The following is a 22,933-nucleotide window of genomic DNA, read 5'->3' as shown; positions in this document are numbered from 1 at the left end:
GCTCAACCCATGACTGTTTGATTGAAGTGATGTGGGGGAGAGACAGAAATGAACTCCAGGGAAGGCAGACAGAGAGCTGTTAGGGGAGAGGAGGCGGAAGGAGCCGTTGTGATCATTTAAACATTTAATTTCTAATTTTTTACTTAGTGTTGGTGAATGATTTAAATGTTTTTACTTAAGGTGACGGTGTATAGTTTATCCATCATATGTCCATCTGTAGGATTCTTCCAGAATTCCTTTCAGAGCTTTCAATTCAGATGCTGCACTATCAGTCAGCATCTGCAGTTATCATTCCCTGTACGTCTCCAATGCTGAATATTATGAAATAGAATTAAAGCATCATTTATTCCAGCACATTGAATCACCATCATATTGTAATCCTGAGTTTTATGTTTCCCATTGAAGTTTAAATATTAAAACAGGGCGGAGGATGGGAGAAATGGAATTTTAAATGCCAATTTGACTATTTGCATTAAAATTAACCATTCAGGGAAATCATTCAGTGCATCGAGATAAAGATGCTCATTCACCAGTTTACAGTAAATACAACTTATTTATTTACAAGGTAAAACTATACAGAGGCTTGCAGCCTCATGGCTGCCATCAGTCCCAAGGTGACTCTGACTCTGGTCCCACTCATAATGGATACAGTTTGGGACTCTGATGTGAGTTGCTTCAATATTGGAACAGGAGTGAAAACCCAGTTGGAAGGATTCAGGAATGGTGTTCCAGAAACTGTGGGCACAGATTTAGAAATAACAGTACACTCAATTTTGGACAGGGAAGAGAAGTGTTAGTTCAGCAGCTCAAAACATGGATAAAAGTAGCTAACAGGAAAGAAATCAAAGTGAATTACTACTCCCTTCTTTCACTGCGGTGTTGATATTCTAAAACTTTCCCATTAAGTTTACTTATAAGAGTAAAAGTGAAAATGATTTTTTTAACATGAACGGGGATGAAGTAGAAAGGATTGAGAGCTTCAAGTTTTTAGGCGCCTAGATCACCAACAACCTGTCCTGGTCCCTCCATGCTGACACTATAGTTAAGAAAGCCCACCAATGCCTCTATTTTCTTGGAAGAGTAAGGAAATTTGGCATGTCAGCTATGACTCTCACCAACTTTTTCAGATGCACTGTAGAAAGCATCCCTTCACGTTGTATCACAGCTTGGTATGGGCTCCGGCTCTGCCCAAAACTGCAAGAAACTACAAAGGTCGTGAATGTAGCCCAATCCATCACACAAACCAGCTCCCATCCATTGACTCTCTACACTTGCCATTTCCTTGCAAAGCAGCCAGCATAATCAAGGACCCCACACACCCCAGACATTCTCTCTTCCATCTTCTTCAGTTGGGAAAAAGATATAAAAGTCTGAGGTCACATATCGATCGACTCAAGAACAGCTTCTTCCCTGCTGCTGTCAGACTTTTGAATGGACCTACCTTGCATTAAGTTGATCTTTCTGTACAGCGTAGCTATGACTGTAACACCAGCTTCTGCACTCTCTCGTTTTCTTCTCTGTATGCTTTGTGTAGCGTGCAAGAAACAACACCTTTCACAATATCTGACCACTTCAGATCAGCCATGATCTTATTGAATGGCGGGGCAGGCTTGAAGGGCTAGTTGGCCTACTCCTGCTCTTACTTCTTATGTTCTTACTACGTTAATACATGTGACGATAATAAATCAAATCAAACCAAAATCGTGGCTGTAATCAGCTCACAAGGTGACTCTGACTTTAGTCCCTGTCATAATGGATACAGTTTGGGACTCTGGTGTGAATTGCTTCAATGTTGTAACAGAAGTGAAAACCTCACTGGAAGGATTCACGAATGGCGTTCCAGAAATGGTGGGCACAGATTTGGAAACAACAGTACACTCAATTTTGGACAGGAAAGAGAAGTGTTGGTTCCGCAGCTCAGAGCATGGATAAAAGTAGCTGAACAGGAAGGAAGTCAAAATGAATTATTATTCTCTTCTTTCACTGCGGTGTTGATATTCTGAAACCTCCTCATTCATTAAGTTTACTTATAACAGTAAAAGTGAAAATAACTATTTAAAATATGGTTTAAAAGTCTTAGGGATAGTTCCACAACTTCTCTTCTGCACTCTTTTAATGGAAAGCTAGCATGAAATGAACAATAATGCCAGGAACAACTGATAAATAATTGGCCCAGATTTTATGGTAGTAATAACAGTGAAAGGAAGGTGGGAATGTGCAAGGAACGTGGGACGCAGAAACTTATCCTGCCAGTGTTCTCCATTAATACTCCAGTGAAACTGACAACAACTTTAGGAGTCCACATGTACACAGAGTAATGCGGAAGTTCTGAACTGTGGTCAGTGATTGTACACTGCTCCATAGGGTATACTGTTGAGGGTCCCACATACTGATTGCTAAGCAAATTGTTTATTGACACATACTTCCATTCATACACATTGTCTCACTGTATATCCCTTGAGAAAGTTGTAGCTTGCTGAATGAGGCTTTAATGTACCAACTTCATAATTATTGCTAAATACCTTAAGCGGTCCCAAAAAGCTAATTTTCTATTTATGGAATGTGAAATTTCTCCATTACGATCGTGACAAAAGAACTGCCCGGACAGGATTCTCCAGCTGCTTTCGTCCCAAGATGGAAATTCCTGCCAAGGTCTGTGAAAATTTCCGTCTTGCCTGCAGCATTTCCTGTGGTGGATGGGACTGGAAAATTGGCCCTCACATTTTTAAACCTTTTTTACATTATTTGCAATTATTTTAGCTTTTCTCTCAACCTATCGTCACAAGCGGAAACTTCTCTATCTCAAAATTTGAATTAAAAGTGAAATGCAATCAATTCTTTTAACTCCAAAAGAGAAAATGCTGGAAAATCTTTACAAAGGGTCGTCTGGACTCAAAATGTCAGTTCTTTTTTCTTTCCTTACAGATGCTGCCAGACCCGCTGAGATTTTCCAGCATTTTCTCTTTTGGTTTCAAATTCCAGCATCCGCAGTAATTTGCTTTTAATTCTTTCAACTTCCTGCTCTGTTAACTGTGGGAAGACTTCGGTGTGATTGGCTGCTTATCCTGCCTAATGATGTAACTGCCGCCGGATGCCTGACGATCTGCTCGAAGCCAGGTTCAAACCATCCTCAGGAAAGGGAAAGTATGGACCAGAAAGATCACTCAGTCTTTGTTAGCAACTTTCATCAGGGTCAGTGGCAAGCATTGTTCCTTCACCCTGACCGCCAGATTCTCCAGCTTTTCTACACCTCCAAAACATGTTGCATGAAAAGTCAGGAAGATACTCTTTTTGCTCTTCAAGATCTTGTTAATTTTTCTCATGCCTTGGCAAATTGAAAAATTATTTTAACTTGCGGCCAAACTGACTTATGAATAAACTTAATGAGCAGTAAGATTTCAAACACCAGCACTGCAGTAAAAGGAGTAAATAATACAGAGTTCATTTATTTTGACATCTTTCCTATTAGGTTAATCTCATCCACTCATTGAGCTATTGAAGTAACAGTTCGACTATTTAATATTGGTCTTTGTTCCCCCATTAAAAACATGAATGAAATTTAAAAGGAAAAGCATTCTGGGGAGAGAAAGAATTCCCCCACAGAATAACAGCAATCTCGGGATAAATGTATTTTTAAATAATGTGTGTTTCAATAACTTATTAAAGCAGATGCATAATCGCTCTCCAGTACCGAGCAAGATTGGTACTGTGAATGTGTACTTTATTCCGATTAAAAATGCATCATCATTTTTGCTGTGAGTATGCGGAAAAAGAAAGGGAGATGTGGCAGGAAGGTGCATAGTTCTTAATTTAAAACTGGAGACACAGAGAGGGTGGGAATGTGCGAGGAACACGGGACGCAGAAACTCATGGATAATGGATTAGAATAAGGGCACACTAATGAATAACATACACAAAGCTCAAATTTATTTATATATTCCATTTATTATTCTTGGAGTAAAATTATTTGTATTGACAAATTTATGCCTTTTTAAGGAAAGGGCGAGGACTTTAAGCAAGGATTTCTGTCCTTCATGTCGTCATTGGCTTCAGGTATAGTGCCGGAAGACTGGAGGATAGCAAATGTCGTCCCCTTGTTCAAGAAAGTGAGTAGAGACCATCCTGGGAATTATAGACCAGTGAGCCTTACTTCTGTTGTGGGCAAAGTTTTGGAAAGAATTATCAGGGATAGGATTTATAATCATCTAGAGGGAAATAAATTGATTAGGGATAGTCAACACGGTTTTGTGAAGGGTAGGTTGTGCCTCACAAACCTTATCGAGTTTTTTGAAAAGGTGACCAAAGAGGTAGATAAGGGTAAGGCAGTTGACGTGGTAGATATGGATTTTAGCAAAACGTTTGATAAGGTTCCCCATGGTAGGCTATTGCAGAAAATGCAGATACATGGGATTGAGGGTGATTTAGCAGTTTGGATCAGGAATTGGCCAGCTGATAGAAGACAGAGGGTGGTGGTTGATGGGAAATATTCAACCTGTTTGTCATTTTTATAAATGACCTAGTTGAGGGTGTAGAAGGATGGATTAGTAAATTTGCTGATGACACCAAACTTGGAGGAGTTGTAGACAGTGAGGATGGATGTTACAGTTTGCAGAGGGACATAGATAAGCTGCAGAACTGGGCCGAGAGGTGGCAGATGGAGTTTAATACGGAAAAGTGTGAGGTGATTCACTTTGGTAAGAATAACAGGAGTACAGAATATAGGGCTAATGGAAGGACTCTTAGTAGTGTTGAACAGCAGAGAGATCTTGGGGTACATGTGCATAGCTCCCTGAAAGTTGGCACCCAGGTTGATAAGGTTGTTAAGAAGGCGTACGGTGTGTTAGCTTTTATTGGTAGAGGGATTGAATTTCGGAGCCGTGAGGTCATGTTACAACTGTACAAAACTCTGGAGCGGCCGCACTTGGAGTACTGTGTACAGTTCTGGTCGCCGCATTATAAGAAAGATGTGGAGGCATTGGAAAGGGTGCAGAGGAGGTTTACCAGGATGTTGCCTGGTATGGTGGGAAGGTCTTATGAGGAAAGGCTGAGGGACTTGAGGTTATTTTCATTGGAGAGAAGAAGGTTACGAGGTGACCTGATTGAGGCATACAAGATGATCAAAGGATTGGATAGGGTGGACGGTGAGAGCCTTTTACCTCGGATGGTGATGGCTAACACAAGGGGACATAGCTTTAAATTGAGGGGTGGTAATTATAGGACGGATGTCAGAGGTAGGTTCTTTACTCAGAGGGTAGAAAGGTTGTGGAATGCCCTGCCTGCAGCAGTTGTGGACTCGCCAACTTTAAGGGCATTCAAATGGTCAGTGGATAGGCATATGGATAACATTGGAATAGTTTAGGTTAGAGGGTCATTAGATTGGTGCCACTGGTCGGCGCAACATCAAGGGCTGAAGGGCCTGTACTGCACTGTAATGTTCTATGTTAACCATAGAATCTAAGAACGGAACAGCAGCGGAGCCAGTCTGCGCAGGCTCATTCGAGGCCCATTCCAGTTAGTTGCATCACCCCTTCCTTCTATCACTGATACCTTTTTCCTCTCAAGTATTTATCCAATTCCTTTTCAAAGGCTACAATGAGATCTATATGCAGTCAGATAAGGTCCAAACCCAAACCACTCGTGTTTTTCAAAGAAAGCTTTTCTCCGTGTTGCCTCAGGTTCGTTGCCCAATCGCCTCCACTCTGTGCTCTCTGGTCAGTTATTGGGAACAGTTTAATGTTTATTTATTAGTGTCACAAGTAAGGCTGACATTAACACTGCAACAAAGTTACTGTGAAAATCCCTTGGTCGCCATACTCCGGCGCCTGTTAGGGAACACTGAGGGAGAATTTGGCATGGCCAGTGCACATAACCAGCACGTCTTTTGGACTGTGAGAGGAAACCAGAGCACCCAGAGGAAACCTACGCAGACATGGCAATAATGTGCAAACTCCACACAAGCCAGGAATCGAACCCAGCTCCCTAGTGCTGTGAGGCAACAGTGCAAACAACTGCGCCGCCGTGACGTGTAACTGAAGTTTCTCTTTATTGACCCTATCTAAATTCTTTATGATTTTTAACATTTCATTCAAATCTCTTCTTGGCCTTCTCTGCTTTAAGGAGAACAATCCCAGCTTCTCCAGTCTCTCATTCCTTCACCCCTTGAACCTGGTAAATCTCCACTGTAGCCTTCCCAAAGCCTTCATGTCTTCCTAAAGTGTGGTGCCGAGAATTGGTCATAGTAGTGTAACTGGGGCTGGATTTGTGCAATGCCTGTTTGCACCACTCAATACTTCTACTTATAAAACCTTTATTTATTAACTGCTATGTTGAGTTGGCCAACCAACTGCAAAGATTAGTTCTCAAATATCCTCAAATTTTTTCTGTTCTTGCACCTTGATTGAAAATCCTACCATTCAGCCCGCATGACTTTCCTTCATTCTTATTACCAAAATCTATCAAATCATATGTAATTACATTATATCTCATCTGCCATGTCTCTGCCCGTCCCACCAGTCTGCCTGTCCTTCTGGAGTCTGTAATAATCATCTTCACCATTATGACCAAGTGAGGAGGCTCTTCACTTCTATCACTCCTTTTGATCATTGCAGGATTGGCTAGCACCTTTCTAAATTAAAAAAAACCCAGATATGATATGCAGGCTAGCCAATCCTGCAACGTCTTTAACTGTTTACTCACTGTGATCATAACATAACCAATCGGACAGGATTTCCTGAGTTTAATAAAGTGGCTTGTTTTAAGATGCATAGAAAACAATATATCCCAACTTTTGCACCTGCATGTACAATTAGAAGGCCCACAGATACACACATAATGATATTCTCACTCAAACACATGCACATACACATACAGATTACAGATTGCAGAAGGACTGACTGATCAAACTAGAGTCCATAACTGAAAGGAACATATGGTCAGTGACTCTGCTGGTCAAATGCTTCTTTGGTTGTCCTGATGTTTGGGTTTAAAGATACAGCCAGTTAATGTGGTTGTTCCTCAGGAGACAGTGGTGTTGAGCAGAATTTCTTTTTTAAAAGGTCCCTGTCCGCAGTCAGTCTCGACCAGCAAACAGGGTTCAAAGCTTGCCAGGGAGGGTGGAACGAGAGAGAGCAAGGTTCAGCAGCTTCAGCTGTTTGTCCTCAGTTTATCAGCATCAGCTGTCTGCAAAGATGTCTTTTAATACGTGAAAAGGGTTTGCTGGTTATATGAGTTGCTCTCTCCACTGTCAGAGGGAGGAATCCACACAAAACTGTTGTTCATGTATTCCTAAAGGTAGCATGATTCACTCATGTCTGCAGAGTTACCTTAACCGTGATCCAGGTGATTAGATTTAACGTTGCATCCCCAGCGGCTGAATCTCAGGTGTTTGTTTTAAAGCTTTGTTGGTGGCACAGGAGATGGGTTCCTTCACAGTGCCCAGGGGATTATTATTCATAGACCCTGTGATTTCCAATCACACTTTCTCACATGTTGTTGATAAAATGCCTATTCGTAAAAGCTCAATGCCAAATATCCAACCAGCGGATTAAAATGCTGCGGATGCTTGAAGTCTGTACTAAAAGCAGAGAATGCTGGATAAACTCAGGAAGCTTGGCAGTATCTCCACGCAAATCTGCTGAAATTATCCAGCATTTTCTATTTCCTTTACAGCTTCATGACAACTGTTTACTACAGTTTATATCAGTACAAATGTGAAAATTATGCATTGAACCCGCCCAAACCATGAATGTATATCTAAATCAGCAGAACCTTGGAAACTCCTTCCTCCAGTCCAAAAAACAGCCAGTTTGCACAACCCTCATGGCCATTCTTGCATCCATGCTTACCCATAATTTTTTTTAAATGAATAATCCAAAGAAGGCATATTTGTTTCAAAACATTAACTGTTTCTCTCTCCACTGATTCTGCCTGACCTGCTGAGGTTTTCCAGCATTTTCTGTATTTATTACTGATTTTGTTTTAAGTTGCATTCAATTTCTCAAACTGCCATGAGGTTTGAAGTATTATTCTCTAAATTAGTCCAGTAACATAACACACCCGAGTTCTGAGTCATATTGTTTCTGCTTACAGAAACTTATTAATACTAACATTATTAAAAAGAGTATGATTTATTCTATTGAATTGATATTTGCCTTGGCTGCCTGACACAGTAAAATATAACTTAAGAAATGGTATCCATCATAGTTAATTTTAAAACTTTCTATTTGATTCCTTCAGAAATAACATACTTTAGTGGTGTATTGTATTGTGAAACAAACTGTTAAAATCCTTTTGAATTGATTTGATTTACAGACTAAGTACACCATTCATAGAGAAGGAAAGGCGAGAATGCAGAATGTAGTGTTACAGTCATAGCTAGGGTGTAGAGAAAGATCAACTTAGTGCGAGATAGGTCCATTCAAAAATCTGATGACTGCAGGAAAGAGGCTGTTCTCGAGTCAGTTGGTACGTGATCTCAGACTTTTGTCTTTTTCTCCTGACAGAAGAAGATGGAAGAGAGAATGCCTGGGGTACATGGGGTCCTTAATTATGCTGCCTGCTTTTCCGAAGAAGCAGCAGGCATAGACAGAGTCAATGGATGGGAGGCTGGTTTGCGCGATGGATTGGGTTACCTTCACAACCTTTCATAGTTTCTTGTGGTCTTGGGCAGAGCAGGAGCCATACAAGTTGTGATACAACCAGAAAGAATGCTTTCTATGTTGCATCTGTAAAAGTTAGTGAGAGTTGTAGGTGACATGCCAAATTTCCTTAGTCTTCTGAGAAAGTAGAGGGCTTTGATGGGCTGTCTTAACTATAGTGTCGGCATCGGGGGGGACCAGGACAGGTTGTTGGTGATCTGGACGCCTAAAAACTTGAAGCTCTCGAGCATTTCCACTTCATCTCCATTGATGTAGACAGGGGCATGTTCTCCTTTACGCTTTCTGAAGTCGATGACAATCTCCTTCGTTTGGTTGACATTGAGGGAGAGATTATTGTCGTCGCACCAGTTTACCAGATTCTCTGATTCATTCCTGTATTCTGTCCTGTCATTGTTTGAGATCCAACCCACTATGGTGGTGCTGTCAGCAAACTTGTCAAATCAAATCTTTGATTGTTTGGTTTATTTGCTTGTTCTAAAGTAAAATTTGTTGTTTCATTTAGTATTATCCATGCCAAACTTAACTGATTCACTTCTTCCATAGGCTAGGGTCAGCTGGCCAAGACGACAGCTCAGTGACTATCACTGTTTGCTGTGCAGACACATGGATTTGGGCCGGTGTCTGTGGGAGTTTGCGCATTCTCCCCGTGCTTGCGTGGGTTTTCTCCGGGTGCTCCGGTTTCCTCCCACACCCCAAAGATGTGCTATTAGGCTGGTTGGCAGTAATAAATTGTCCCTAAATTAGTTTCCCTCAATGTGGATGGCCATAAAACAATAGATAAGGGTCATGGGTGGAGGTGGGGACTAGTGGTCATAAGAACATAAGAAATAGGAGCAGGAGTAGGCCATCCAGCCCTTCGAGCCTGCCCCGCCATTCAATAAGATCATGGCTGATCTGTCGCTGCTCAGTTCCACTTTCCCGCCCTCTCCCCATAACCCTTAATCCCCTCTCTTATCAAAAATCCATCAACCCGCGTCTTAAAAATATTTAGCGAGGCAGCCTCCACCACTTCAACGGGCAGAGAATTCCAGAGATTCACCACCCTTTGAGTGAAGAAGTTCCTCCTCAACTCCGTTCTAAACCGCCCCCCCTTTATCTTGAGGCTGTGCCCCCTAGTCCTACTGTCTTTTTTGAGCGGGAAGAGTCTCTCCACCTCTATCCTATCCATCCCATTCATCATCTTATTAAAATGGCGGCGCGGGCTCGTTGGGCTGAAGGGCCTGTTTCCCGGGCTGTTTTGTTCTTTGTTCTTCTTTGTTCTTTGTACTTAAGGTGACTGACTACAGGGCTGGGGATTGGTCATAAGTTATAATACAGATCCATCAAAGAAATTTCTGCCAAATTGTAATGTTAAGACAAGCAGATAGCCAAGGGACAAGAGGAGCGTTACAAAGCTGAGATAGGTTGACCAGATCTAGAAGCACAAAATTGGGAGAGGATTTTAAAAAATGGTACACTGCCACAATATCCTTCTTATTATCAGGGCTTGAGTATTACAATGCAAGATTTCACTTCAAGCTGCTCTTAAGCCAGTTGCCATTGTGAGTCTAATCAAATGAAGCAATCAGTATTGATTTAATTTATTATTGTCACATGTGTTAGTACTCAGTGAAAAGTATTGTTTCTTGCACGCTGTACAAAGCAGACTGTATATAGAGAAGTAAAGGAGAGAGTTCAGAATGTAGTGTTACAGTCATAGCTAGGGTGTAGAGAAAGTGATAGTTAAAAACAGGGAATGCTGGATAGACTCAGCAAGTCTGGCAGTATCTCCACAGCCGTTCCATATCTCCACACAAACCTGCTGAAATTGTCCAGCATTTTCTGTTTTCTTTACACCTTCATGACAACTGTTTACTACACTTTCATATCATTTTCAAATTTCAAACTTGTGCATAATTCAAAATTAGCTAGAGCTAAATTGGGACCTCCTGAATATTCAGTGAGTTGTTTATACCAACAATGGCACTCTCTACAACTGGTTTAACAAACACTGGAATATTTATACAACAGCTACTTTGCATTTATATGGCACCTTTCACAGTAAGTAATCAGGCAGAAAATTGACGTTGTGGGTGATATTAGGACAGCTGAATGAGGTCTTGGTCAAAGAAAACATTTTGCTGTTTTTAAAATTTTTTTATTCATTCATGGGACACAGGCATCGCTGGCTGCCCAGCGTTTTTGTACTGAATGGTTTGCTAGGTCTTTTCAGAGGGCAGTTAAGTGTCAACCACATCGCTGTGGCTCTGGAGTCAAAAATGTAGGCCAGACCAGGTAAGGACGGCAGATTTCCTTCCCTAAAGGACATTAGTGAACTAGGTGGGTTTTTCTGACAATTGACAGTGGTTTCATGGTCATCAGTAGATTCTTAATTCCAGATATTTTTTATTGAATTCAAATTACACCATCTGCTGTGGTAGGATTTGAACCCAGGTCCCCAGAACATTAGCTGAGTTTCTGGTTTAATAGTCTCGCGATAATACACTAGGCCACCATCTCCCCTATAAACTTCTGTTTATATAAACACAAGTTGTTGCTGTTGATACTGTAAAATTGTTATCTCACGAATTCACTGGAAACCATGTGTTTCAGCTAATTTGACCTGTGACATTTTATAACTCTGCTGCTAATATGTTTTGGATTGAGAGCTCAGCAATTCAAAACAGCGATTGTTTCAGTCCGATGAGAAGTCCAGCAAATATGACGGCTGGAACTAGCTCGGTGCAAGCTGGCAGTATAATCACACTGCCTCAGTGACTCCACTCCCATTAGTTTAATCAGGACTGTACACTCACTTGAAACCCATCCCAGACTGCTGTATTTACGACTGTGAGGAAGTCTCTGGAAAGCCGGCAGCAGTGTTCAGTGGTTCAGAAGTAGCTCAGGTCATTGCCTACGAATTAAGTGAACGGGAAGAAAAATCTTGCACATGGCAACATGCCAGCATGGTTCTAATATCCTCAGTGCACATTGCAGTCAATGCAGGGGGTGCTTGGTCTCTTCCAGATGATTGTTTTGTGCATGTTTGTATTCTTGTGTCAGATGGATTGGATGCTGGGAAGAGAAGTATTTTCTCATTTCAGATAGCCAGCGTCAGTCTTGAACAGCGCCTCCAGGTTGAAGGCAGGATGGTATAGGAGCAGAGTTAAAAACGCTCTCTGCCTCAACAATGTTCCTTGGTCCCATCCTGAAACGATTCTTTCACATTACACCAGTTTGGCAGTTTTCCATGACCCATCATTTGCGTTATCTTTTGGTCTCTCTCAGAATGTTACAATTGGATGCAGTTTTTTAATGGATTGTTTTAAAGTGGGTCAGACATAGTAGGATCTATCCTACTCCCAATCATCAATAAAGTGATGAAAGAGGCTAACAGTGCTGTCAGAAGCACATCGTAGAATCATAATCCCTACAGTACAGAAGGAGGCCATTTAGCCCATAGAGCCTGCACTGACAACAATCTCACCCAGGCCCTATCCTCGTAACCCCATTTATTTACCATGCTTGTCCTCCTGACATTAAGGGGTAATTTGTCACCCAACCCATGCATCTTTGGACTGTGGGAGGAAACTGGAATACCTGGTGGAAACCCGTGCAGACACAGGGAGAATGTACAAACTCCACACAGACACCCAAGGCAGGAATTGAACCCGGGCTCCTGGTGCTGTGAGGCAGCAGTGCTAAACACTGTGCCACTGTGTTTGCTTAGCAATAACCTGCTCATTGACGCTCAGTTTGGGCTCCGTCAGAGCAATTCAGCTTCTGACCTCATTACAGCCTTGGTTCAAATATGAATGAAAGGGCTGAACTCAGAAGTGAGAGTGACTGCCCTTGACATTAAGACAGCATTTGACTAAGTGTGACATCAAGGGGCCCTAATAAAACTGGAATCAATGGAAATCAAGGTGGGAAACTTATACCTGCCATTCCTGGCCCAAAAGATGTTGCGGTTGTTGGAGATATGTCATCTCGGCTCCAGGACATCACTGCAGGAGTCCTTCAGGATAGTATCCTAGACTCAACTATCTTCAGCTGCTTCACCAATGACCTCCCTTCCATCATAAGGTAAGAAGTGGGGAAGTCTCTGCCTCTTTCCAACTTGTTTTCTCCCTGCCTCTTTCTCTCTCATTTTCTCCCTGCCTCTTTCCTTCTCATTTTCTCCCTGCCTCTTTCTCTCTCATGTTAAATTTTACGTTCATCAAACTGAGCAATGCCAGTGTTGAGGAATGGAACATTTGTGGTTTTAGGATTCTTGTTTTCAGAAACCAGCATTCCTTTGTCAGGTTCAGCATGGGGTTAATTGTGGAGCAATGGGCCTCCATTCATTATGGAAGAACTAGCCCCCATTACATATTGTGACACTTCCACTTCCCACACCATTTTATCCTCTGGACCCTGTGAATGATTGATTGTTACGTAAAGGTTTGGGACAACTTAATGCAGTGGGCCCACACACAGTGGGAATTGGTTTAGAACCGCCCAGTCATTTACCAAGCACAATAATTCATCAGGTGGAAATGAACTGAGAGATACAGAGCTAGAAGTTTGCAACCTTCCTTTTAGAGTTCTTTATGAAATTCCTATTGCCTTCCAAGCTCACTGCAGGCAAGTACAGTCTAAACTCTTTCTCTTTGATTGTGTCTTTGGCCCCCTTGACCTTGTTTCACTTTTATTCAATTTTACAAAGTGCTCTGAGATGTTTTCTCTTTGGGCAAGGAATAGCACAAAAAATACACTCATGCTGCACGTACCTAAGTATTAACATTAAAATTTTGTGTTTAATTGTTAGCTTAGTTCAGTTAATTGGCTCATCCCATTGTCAGTTCCATCTGATATCTGTTACAGTGACTCACACAACTAAAGATTCAATGGTAGTGTTTTTTCAATGGTAATGGTTTTTCCAGGTGGTGACAGCCCATACAATTATTTAAAGAACCAAATGTTTTGTCAGGATCCGAGCCAAAATTTCCTCCCTCAGCCAGTAGCATAAAATAGCATTGATTGGGATTATGGCTTTATGGTCTCTGCAAAATGCAGCTAGGTCCAGATGTGTAGCAAAACTGGACTTCAAAGTAATCCATTGTGTGTGAAGCACTCTCAGGTAGATCTGAGTGTTACAATGCTACATGAATACAAGTGGTGTCATCAAGTTGGCAAGTCCATTTGTTCTATGCTGGCGGGAACTCATCTTCAGGTTATGGCATTTGGAGCATATATTGGGAGGGGAGGTGGGAGTATATATGGCAGGAGGTTCATGTCAACAATGATTTACAATGGGATCTTCTGCTGGTGCCCATCAAGGTAGATCAGAGAACTCACCAGCAGCCAGCACTAATCTCATTTGTATCTCGTTAGTGGAATGCAGATGACGACCCAGCCCACTCTCGTCAGATTCTCCATGATGCTGGAGGGGAAACACACCAGCATGAAAGACGTTTGGAACAACATAGTGTGCAGATATCAAGACTCATCTGGATTGCCTCTGGAGTTCAGAATGGAGGCCACCAGCAATCCTGGAACACCACAGCAGCGAGTGGGCAGAACATCTGCAGGTAGACTTTCCAATTTCAGTGTCCTGGAGGGGTTCATCTTCCAGCCTCATGATGTTCCTGGAGATTCATCTTCCTTCTCAGAAGGTCCACCTTTCAGTCTCAGAGTGCTTCCAGAGATCCATCTTCATTTTCACAAGGCCCACCTTCTTGGGTCAACCCCTTTTTGATCTGGCACCCAGACACAGCGGAGGATTAGACGCCATCCAAGCCTGGGGTACCAGTGAAAACAACAATAGACACTTCAGTATTTAATTAATGAGGTCAGAGCCAGAAGATTTAGTGCATTTTCCTGCCGATGTCTGCAGTGGGATACACTCCACATTACTTACCGTGCCACTGGATGGGGTAAAATGGGAGAATTTGCTCCTGATGGTTCTACAGGGAGCTTCTGTAAGGACCAGAAAGAAAAATGTTGCACCAAGAAACTCAGTTGCAGTGATAGCCACAACTAACTGGATCTGTAATAGTGCACCTGCACAGTAAAGTTTAAAAAGGGAGTAAAGCAAACTTCAAATGAAATCAGAACTGTTGATTGTACACTCCAGGTCAATTGCTACCTGGAAGGTTAAGACTTCAGTTGCAGACTAAAGGTTCTCTGACAAAGAGTCTTCATCTGAAATATTAATCTGTCTCCTCTCTGTCAGATGGATCCGCTGTGTAATTCCAGCACTTGCTGTTTTCGTTTCGCATAAAATGTAGACCTAATAGAGACTTTGGGGACCTTTTGCCTGGTTGAATGCTCCTAAATGTAAAAGGTCTGATTCTAGCCCACTGTTTGGTATGGGATGTTGAAAGGCTTCTATGGATTGGAAGAAGATTAAATCAGGAATTGGATTCTATCTTCTCGCTCCAGGTCATGTGACAGTGTGATCAAGAAAGGCGAGGAGCCTTCAACTTTCTCTCAATTTAATCCTTTGTTTACGTTGTACTAAAATCTACTTCAAACTTGTCTCTGTCTGGCATTAAGGAGGTTTTGATGTTTGTCTGGCATTAATAAAATTGGTCTGCCCTTTGCACCCACCGCTTATTGCTCATACCGTGCCCATTATTTTTGCTTTCTCACTGTCGTATTAGCTGTTTGAGTTTATTAGTAGAGGGAGAACTCTTGAGTGACTGTTCCCTTAATGGGTGCTGGGATCAGTTAACCAGACATTTGTTGGGACTGAAAAGGGAGGATTACTGTAGGATGGCTGATGACTTTGAATAGATTACCAGGACAGCAGTTGGTAGTCGTGAGTTTCACAGAACTGAGGTAAGAAAGTGACACTGTCTCAAAGTTTATCATAACAAGAGGCCACCAACTTGCTATCTGACAACTTCAGAAGCTTTTTTCCAGCATTATTCTGAGTCCTGGGTCTGTGTAACAGTGACCTGTTAGAAAACAACACGTGTATAATGCACGCACATGTGTGTGTATACACACACACAAACATGTGTACGTACACGCACACACAAACAGATGTGTACATACACACGTTCACACTCACACCCCACCCTGGTGTAGATATAGGTGATATGTTTTATCATTGGTCATTGGATGTTACAGGTAACAGTACTGTTGATTTTTAGCATGTTATCAGACAGTTTGGGATTTGAATAGTGAATGCTGATTGTTATTTTGTAGGTTAGTTAGACGAGACTCGATTGTGAAAAGGCAGCAGAAAGGTGTGCAGGGAGGAATTCTTTGAATACTCGGCACCGATTCGAAATGCTGTGCACAGATTCAAGCCCGAGAGGGAAGTTGAACAGACAGTTCGGAGTTAGCTGCTTTACGTAGAAGTGAATGCATATGTGGCTTACTCAGACTGGTGGTAAAAAAGGACAGAAATTGCATTTCATCAGTGCTTGTCACTACATCAATGTCCCAAAGAGCTTTAATGCCAATGAGTTAAAGACGGGAAATTGACTAATTCAGCACACTGAGTAGAATGACCTGAGGTCTGTATGAGAGATGGAGCGATGTCTGATAATTTTGGATCACCCATATTAACATAATAGTCTTTCCTGGGCCCTGTTTTGCAATGGTAATATCTGAGCTGCTTGCCTTTGGATGTAGCTGATGAGTAGCAGACAGCCCAGCATGTTCCATTCTGTGGCTGGAATTTTACCAGCACGCACGCCCGATTCTGGGGATGGGCAAGGCTGGCAGAATGGTATTCTCCATTGGCCTAAGGCGGGATCATGTGAAACTCAGGCCGACGTGCGGGTAAAATTGCACCTTTTGTGTCCAGCTGGCAGTACTACTTACGGTGGGTGAAATAGCTGTTGATATTCACTTGCCCCTGTTGGCTAACATCCACTACACAGCCAAGAGGTGGGCAAGGTGGGCAATCCCTAGATGTCCTATTTTAACCTTATACAAATTGGTCATTGAGTTAACTAAGAGTCAGAGCTCAATCCTTATTTAAGACAATGGAGGTGAATGGATTTCTTGTGATTTGAGAATGTTAACTTCAACTCTTTGAAGGCAATGATCCCAACCATTTCAGATTTGTAAATTGATTGTTTTTAAGTTTATGCTCGTAAGTTAAGAATTTTCCTCTCAATGATGCATTCATTCATCTTCAGTTGTTCAGCATTGATATTTAGCTTAATGGTACTATATTGTGCAATAGAAGGAGGTACTTATGTTTGCTGATGAAAGACATTTTATCAAAACTTTCTGTCTTGCACCAAGCAGGACATTCACAAGAATTATAATGTCAGGGGAAACAACAACTTTATACTATATGAGAAGATTGGTAGAGGCATTGCTATGTAGGATGCACCAGTTGATGGTGACTGACAGTTAACTATCAAGCGTTATTTGAAAATTTAAACCAGGCAGTTGGACTATTTGGTCAAGGCATTGTCTGAGAAATGAATCAGTGAGTGGTATTTACTGTGTAAAACATCAGCAAGAAATGGAAGCACATCATGCAAGATTCCTGCTCTTCTTCACATTCCAGTCCAGTTACTCCTGCTGGAAAATAGTAGAGGATAGAGGTTAGTCAGGAACAGGCTTAGATCATTAGTTTAGTACTTATTTATAATCGAGTACCTCTGTACTCGATGCATAGAATTACATAGAATATGTGCCATAGAAACAGGCCATCTGACCCAACCTGCTGGTGTTTATGCTGCATTCAAATCTCCTTCCACCCTTCCTCCTCTACCTCTATAAACATAACAGCTATTCCTTTCTCCCAGTTGCGTTTATCTAGCCTCCCCTTACATCCATCTGTATCCGACCACAGTCTATCACCATGATGTCCACATTCTCATCACTCTCTAGGTAAAGACATCTTTTTCTGAATCCCTCCCATTTGACTTAAGAACATAAGAAATAGGAGCAGGAGTAGGCCATCTAGCCCTTCGAGCCTGCCCCGCCATTCAATAAGATCACGGCTGATCTGTCGCTGCTCAGTTCCACTTTCCCGCCCTCTCCCCATAACCCTTAATCCCCTCTCTTATCAAAAACCCATCAACCCGCGTCTTAAAAATATTTAGCGAGGCAGCCTCCACCACTTCAACGGGCAGAGAATTCCAGAGATTCACCACCCTTTGAGTGAAGAAGTTCCTCCTCAACTCCGTTCTAAACCGCCCCCCTTTTATCTTGAGGCTGTGCCCCCTAGTCCTACTGTCTTTTTTAAGCGGTAAGATTCTCTCCACCTCTATCCTATCCATCCCATTCATTATCTTATACGTCTCAATGAGATCTCCCCTCATTCTTCTAAATTCTAACGAGTACAAGCCCAGTTTATTCAGCCTCTCCTCATAGCTCAACCCCCTCAACTCCGGTATCAGCCTAGTAAACCTCCTCTGCACTCCCTCCAAGGCCAAAATATCTTTGCGCAGGTGCGGCGCCCAAAACTGCACACAGTACTCCAGCTGTGGCCTCACCAATGCCCTATACAGCTGCAGCAAGACCTCCCTACTTTTATATTCAATCCCCCTCGCTATGAAGGCCAGCATCCCATTCGCCTTCCTGACCACCTGCTGCACCTGCAAGCTGGGTTTTTGCGACTCATGCACAAGGACCCCGAGGTCCCTCTGCACCGTCGCCTGCTGCAGTTTTTCGCCCCTTAAGTAATAGTCCTTCCTACCATTCTTCCTACCAAAGTGGACCACCTCACACTTGCCAACATTAAATTCCATTTGCCATTTCCTGGCCCATTCGCCCAGCCTATCTAGATCCTTCTGCAGACTCTCCACACCCTCCGCACAATTTGCCGTTCCCCCAATCTTGGTGTCATCACTTCTCAGTGATTATCTTTTATTGATGGTGTCTACTTTTGCTCTTCACCAAAACCTTTCATAATTTTAAACACCTTTTTTAGCTCATCCCAGAGATTAGATTGGTGGAACGGCAAATTGCGCAGAGGGTGTGGAGAGTCTGCAGAAGGATCTAGGTAGGCTGGGCGAATGGGCCAGGAAATGGCAAATGGAATTTAATGTTGGCAAGTGCGAGGTGGTCCACTTTGGTAGGAATAATGGTAAGAAGGACTATTATTTACGGGGCGAAAAACTGCAGCAGGCGATGGTGCAGAGGGACCTCGGGGTCCTTGTGCATGAGTCACAAAAACCCAGCCTGCAGGTGCAGCAGGTGGTCAGGAAGGCGAATGGGATGCTGGCCTTCATAGCGAGGGGGATTGAATATAAAAGTAGGGAGGTCTTGCTGCAGCTGTATAGGGCATTGGTGAGGCCGCAGCTGGAGTACTGTGTGCAGTTTTGGTCGCCGCACTTACGCAAGGATATTTTGGCCTTGGAGGGAGTGCAGAGGAGGTTTACTAGGCTGATACCGGAGTTGAGGGGGTTGAGCTATGAGGAGAGGCTGAATAAACTAGGCTTGTACTCGTTAGAGTTTAGAAGAATGAGGGGAGATCTCATTGAGACGTATAAGATGATGAATGGGATGGATAGGATAGAGGTGGAGAGGCTCTTCCCGCTCAGAAAGGACAGTAGGACTAGGGGGCACAGCCTCAAGATAAAGGGGGGGTGGTTTAGAACGGAGTTGAGGAGGAACTTCTTCACTCAAAGGGTGGTGAATCTCTGGAATTCTCTGCCTGTTGAGGTGGTGGAGGCTGCCTCGCTAAATATTTTTAAGACGCGGGTTGATGGGTTTTTGATAAGCGAGGGGATTAAGGGTTATGGGGAGAGGGCGGGAATGTGGAACTGAGACAGGACAGATCAGCCATGATCTTATTGAATGGCGGGGCAGGCTCAAAGGGCTGGATGGCCTACTCCTGTTCCTATTTCTTATGTTCTTATGTTCTTTTCGGGAGGTAAGTGACCCAGCCTCTTTGTCCTTTCCTGATGGGTATAGCCTCATAATTGTGGGATGCATTTTGCATCCTTTCTAATGCATCTAGAGGAGTTTTTAATGGGGCAACCACTATTGTATGCAGTAATCCAGATGTGATCTAACCGAGCTTAGGGTAGCTTCTCTACTTTTAAGTTCTGCGTCCTAGAATAACGCACAGTGCTTGCTTTGCTTTCCTTATGGCCGTGTTAACATGAGGCAAGACTATGGAATTACTCCTGGGACAAATCGGTGAAGTGGTTATGACCATTGGGAGTTGTGGGACTATAGCCCACACCAGCCCCTCTACAAGATCCAACTCCTTAAAGTAGAAAACACAAGTTAACTTTCTGCTGAGGCTGTTTGTTTTTTTCGTCTTCAGGTCTCCGATGATTACAATGTCATTGGTCGCTCCCTGTTCAAGAAGGAGACTAACATGCAGCTGTTTGTTGGGATGAAGGTTCAACTCTCGACAGGAGAAACAGGAGTGATAGAAGGAGGCTTTGGGCAGAGTGGAAAATTTAAAATCAGAATTCCAGGTGAGTGCTCACTTTAGAAAGCAATTGCTTCAACATTTATGAGAATGTTACAGCACAGAAAGAGGCCATTTGGCCCATGTCCCTGTACTCTCTCCTTGATGGAAGTATCTAATTAGCCTTTTTCCTTTGTCTTTTTTCAATAGCTCTGTTGCGCATAATATATAGCGAATGGCAATGGAATTATATGTTGTGTACTTAATTATATATGCATGAGCCCTGGTTTATAAGACAGTCACAACATCTTTCTTTGCAGGCTTCTTCATGGTTTTGTTAACACATAAACTCACCTCACAGACAGGGGTGCCCAAGGAAGGAGCCTACAGCACTGGTTTCCTTGTTAAATATGGTTTCCTTTTCAAATTTTGTTTCCAGTGTTGTCTCCACATTATCCACTTGATTGCTCCTCACAAAAACAAGATCATTAAAGTTTATTTATTTGCCACAAGTAACGCTCACATTAACACTGCAATGAAGTTACTGTGAAATTCTCCTAGTCACCACACTCCGGCACCTGTTTGGGCCAATGCCTAACCAGCATGTCTTTGGAATGTGGGAGGAAGCCGGAGCACCCACAGGAAACCCACGCAGACACAGGGAGAACGTGCAAACTCCACACAGACAGTGACCCAGCCGGGAATTGAACCCAGGTACCTGGGGTGGGATTGTGCTAACCACGGGTGTAGATCAGCTATGCACCAACTCATCGTGCCTTTACAAATTGTACAAGTAGAGCACAAAATGAACAGCACAGCAAGATCTCAAGCAATTAAGAGTTAATGTTTCGAACCCATATGGCAGTCCTATAGAACTCACCTTCTGTAGAAGGATCATATGAACTTGAAACATTAACTGTTTCTCTCTTTACAGATGCTGCCGGACCGGCTGAGTTTATCAGTATTTTCTGTTTTTATTTCCATTATCTGCAGTATTTTGCTTTGATTTGACTGTTTATAATAATGCCGGACCGGCTGAGTTTATCAGTATTTTCTGTTTTTATTTCCATTATCTGCAGTATTTTTGCTTTGATTTGACTGTTTATAATAATGATTGGATAATTTCTCCCATCAGTCACTCTTGGAGACTGAAGTTGTAAATTGGGGTTGACTTTATACACATAATTTATAGGAAGGAACTGTCCTCTGCTTTCTGCATTTTTACTGAAGAAATAGTACAGATTTTATCGGGAGATTCTGCTCTGGTTCCAGTCATGAGTTCTGTTTTGCTGTAGTTCAAAGAGACTCTTGGATTTTGTTTGAATAAATGAACAATTTCCTCTGCGTAAAACAAAATTACTAATGTTCCAGTTATAACTAGTCAGTCACCAGCCACAACAATTAACACCTAGTTAGATATCCAAATACAACTGGTTAACTGCTAACTACCAGCAGATCACAAGAAATAGGAGCGGGGGTGGCCCATTTGACCTCTCGAGCCTGCTCTGCCATTCAGCAAGGTGACAACTGACCTGACTGTGGCCTTAACTCCATTTTCCTGCCTAGCGTCATAACCCATGACCCCTTGTCAATCAAAAAATTCTATATGTTCAACACTTCAATATAAAAAATATATTCAATGACCCAGCCTTCACTGCTTTAAGTGGAAGAGAATGCCAAAGATTAACGATTATCTGATAAAATATTTCTCCTCATCTCTGCCTTTAATAGGAGACCCCTTATTTTTAATCGGTGTCCCAAGTTCTGGATTCCCTCATGAAGGGAAACACCCTCACAGCATCTACCCAGTCCCCTCAGAATCTTACATGGTTCAATAAGAATACACCTCGTTCTTCTAAACTCCGAAGAGTATTGGCCCAGCGTGCTCAACCCTATCCCCATATCACAGCACTTTCATCTCTGGGGTCAGCCCAGTGAACCTTCTCTGAACTGCTTCCAGCAAGTGCTACTCACATTTTAAAATAGGCAATCAGATGACGTGAGGTAGGATTTCAGAGAAGAATGGGAGCTCAAACTGAAGAGGGTGGGCTCATAACTTTGCAGAGTTGGCCAGCATGCTGGCTTACAGTCCAATGATATGGGATCCACAGGGTTTCAAATTGCTGGGGGCTTTTAATTCCCTGACACTGGGATTCTTTGAGTGCAGACTTGTTGGATTCGGTTTGCTAGTTGGATTATTGGCTTCCCCAGTGTGGGCTGGTATAATAGATGGCATGACAAGAACGCTGATCCATTGTCATCAGTGGGGTCACCAAGATCTCCCATGCTTCAACTGTGGCACAGTCCAAACAATGACTCCCATTGTTAAGGAGGTTCCGCTACCTGTAGCCCCGATGAGGCTACCGATTGCTTCTGTGACTATGCACACGCTAAATAAATATCTACAAAGGTTCTGATGAAGGGTCATCTAGACTCAAAACATTGGCTCTGTTCTCTCCCCACAGATGCTTGTCAGACCTGCTGATATTTTCCAACATTTTCTATTTTTGTTTCAGATTCCAGCATCCACAGTATTTTGTGTTTATCTTATAAATATCTATCCTTTTTTGTGAAAAACACCCTGGAATAACTTAACTTTAATTTTATCATAAATTGTGGACTCCCCACCCCCTCCCAAACACCCCCACCAGTTCCTCCGGCCCTCCAATCATCCAAGGAAATAGCTCCTCTCCATCCACACTATCAAATCAATTAATCATCTGAAATACTCCAATTAGATTGCCCCTTAATCTTCTCAATCTATGCTGAACTGCTGCTAATTTGCCAAGCTTGCTCAGTCTGCAGGATAGTTGGTACAGTATTTGAAAAATACTGAATGCTGGAGGAGGGGACACTGGGCTGAGATGCAGTGTTGGTTTATAGTTAAGGAAGTTTAACCACCCTGTAACTGGCCAGCGAGGGCTGTGTGCTCAAAGTAGAAAGTGTTTCATTTCCCCAGTGCAAACATCTG

General features: G+C 42.6%; 1 protein-coding gene across 1 annotated transcript in view; it reads left to right on the top strand.

Annotated features, from left to right (window-relative positions):
- eefsec (eukaryotic elongation factor, selenocysteine-tRNA-specific) overlaps positions 1 to 22,933 on the top strand; it is a 358,203-nt gene that overhangs the window by 220,274 nt on the left and 114,996 nt on the right. The window contains exon 6 of the mRNA XM_080186223.1: positions 19,873 to 20,029. Coding sequence (XP_080042349.1) covers positions 19,873 to 20,029 — 157 coding nt within the window. The remainder of the gene's footprint in view (positions 1 to 19,872; positions 20,030 to 22,933) is intronic.

This window comes from Carcharhinus amblyrhynchos, chromosome 3, assembly GCF_965287045.1.
Source record: "Carcharhinus amblyrhynchos chromosome 3, sCarAmb.v2.hapA, whole genome shotgun sequence".
In the NCBI taxonomy this organism is placed as follows: Eukaryota; Metazoa; Chordata; class Chondrichthyes; order Carcharhiniformes; family Carcharhinidae; genus Carcharhinus; species Carcharhinus amblyrhynchos.
The sequence above is the reverse complement of the archived record's forward strand: the minus strand, read 5'-3'. Positions and strand labels throughout refer to the sequence as shown.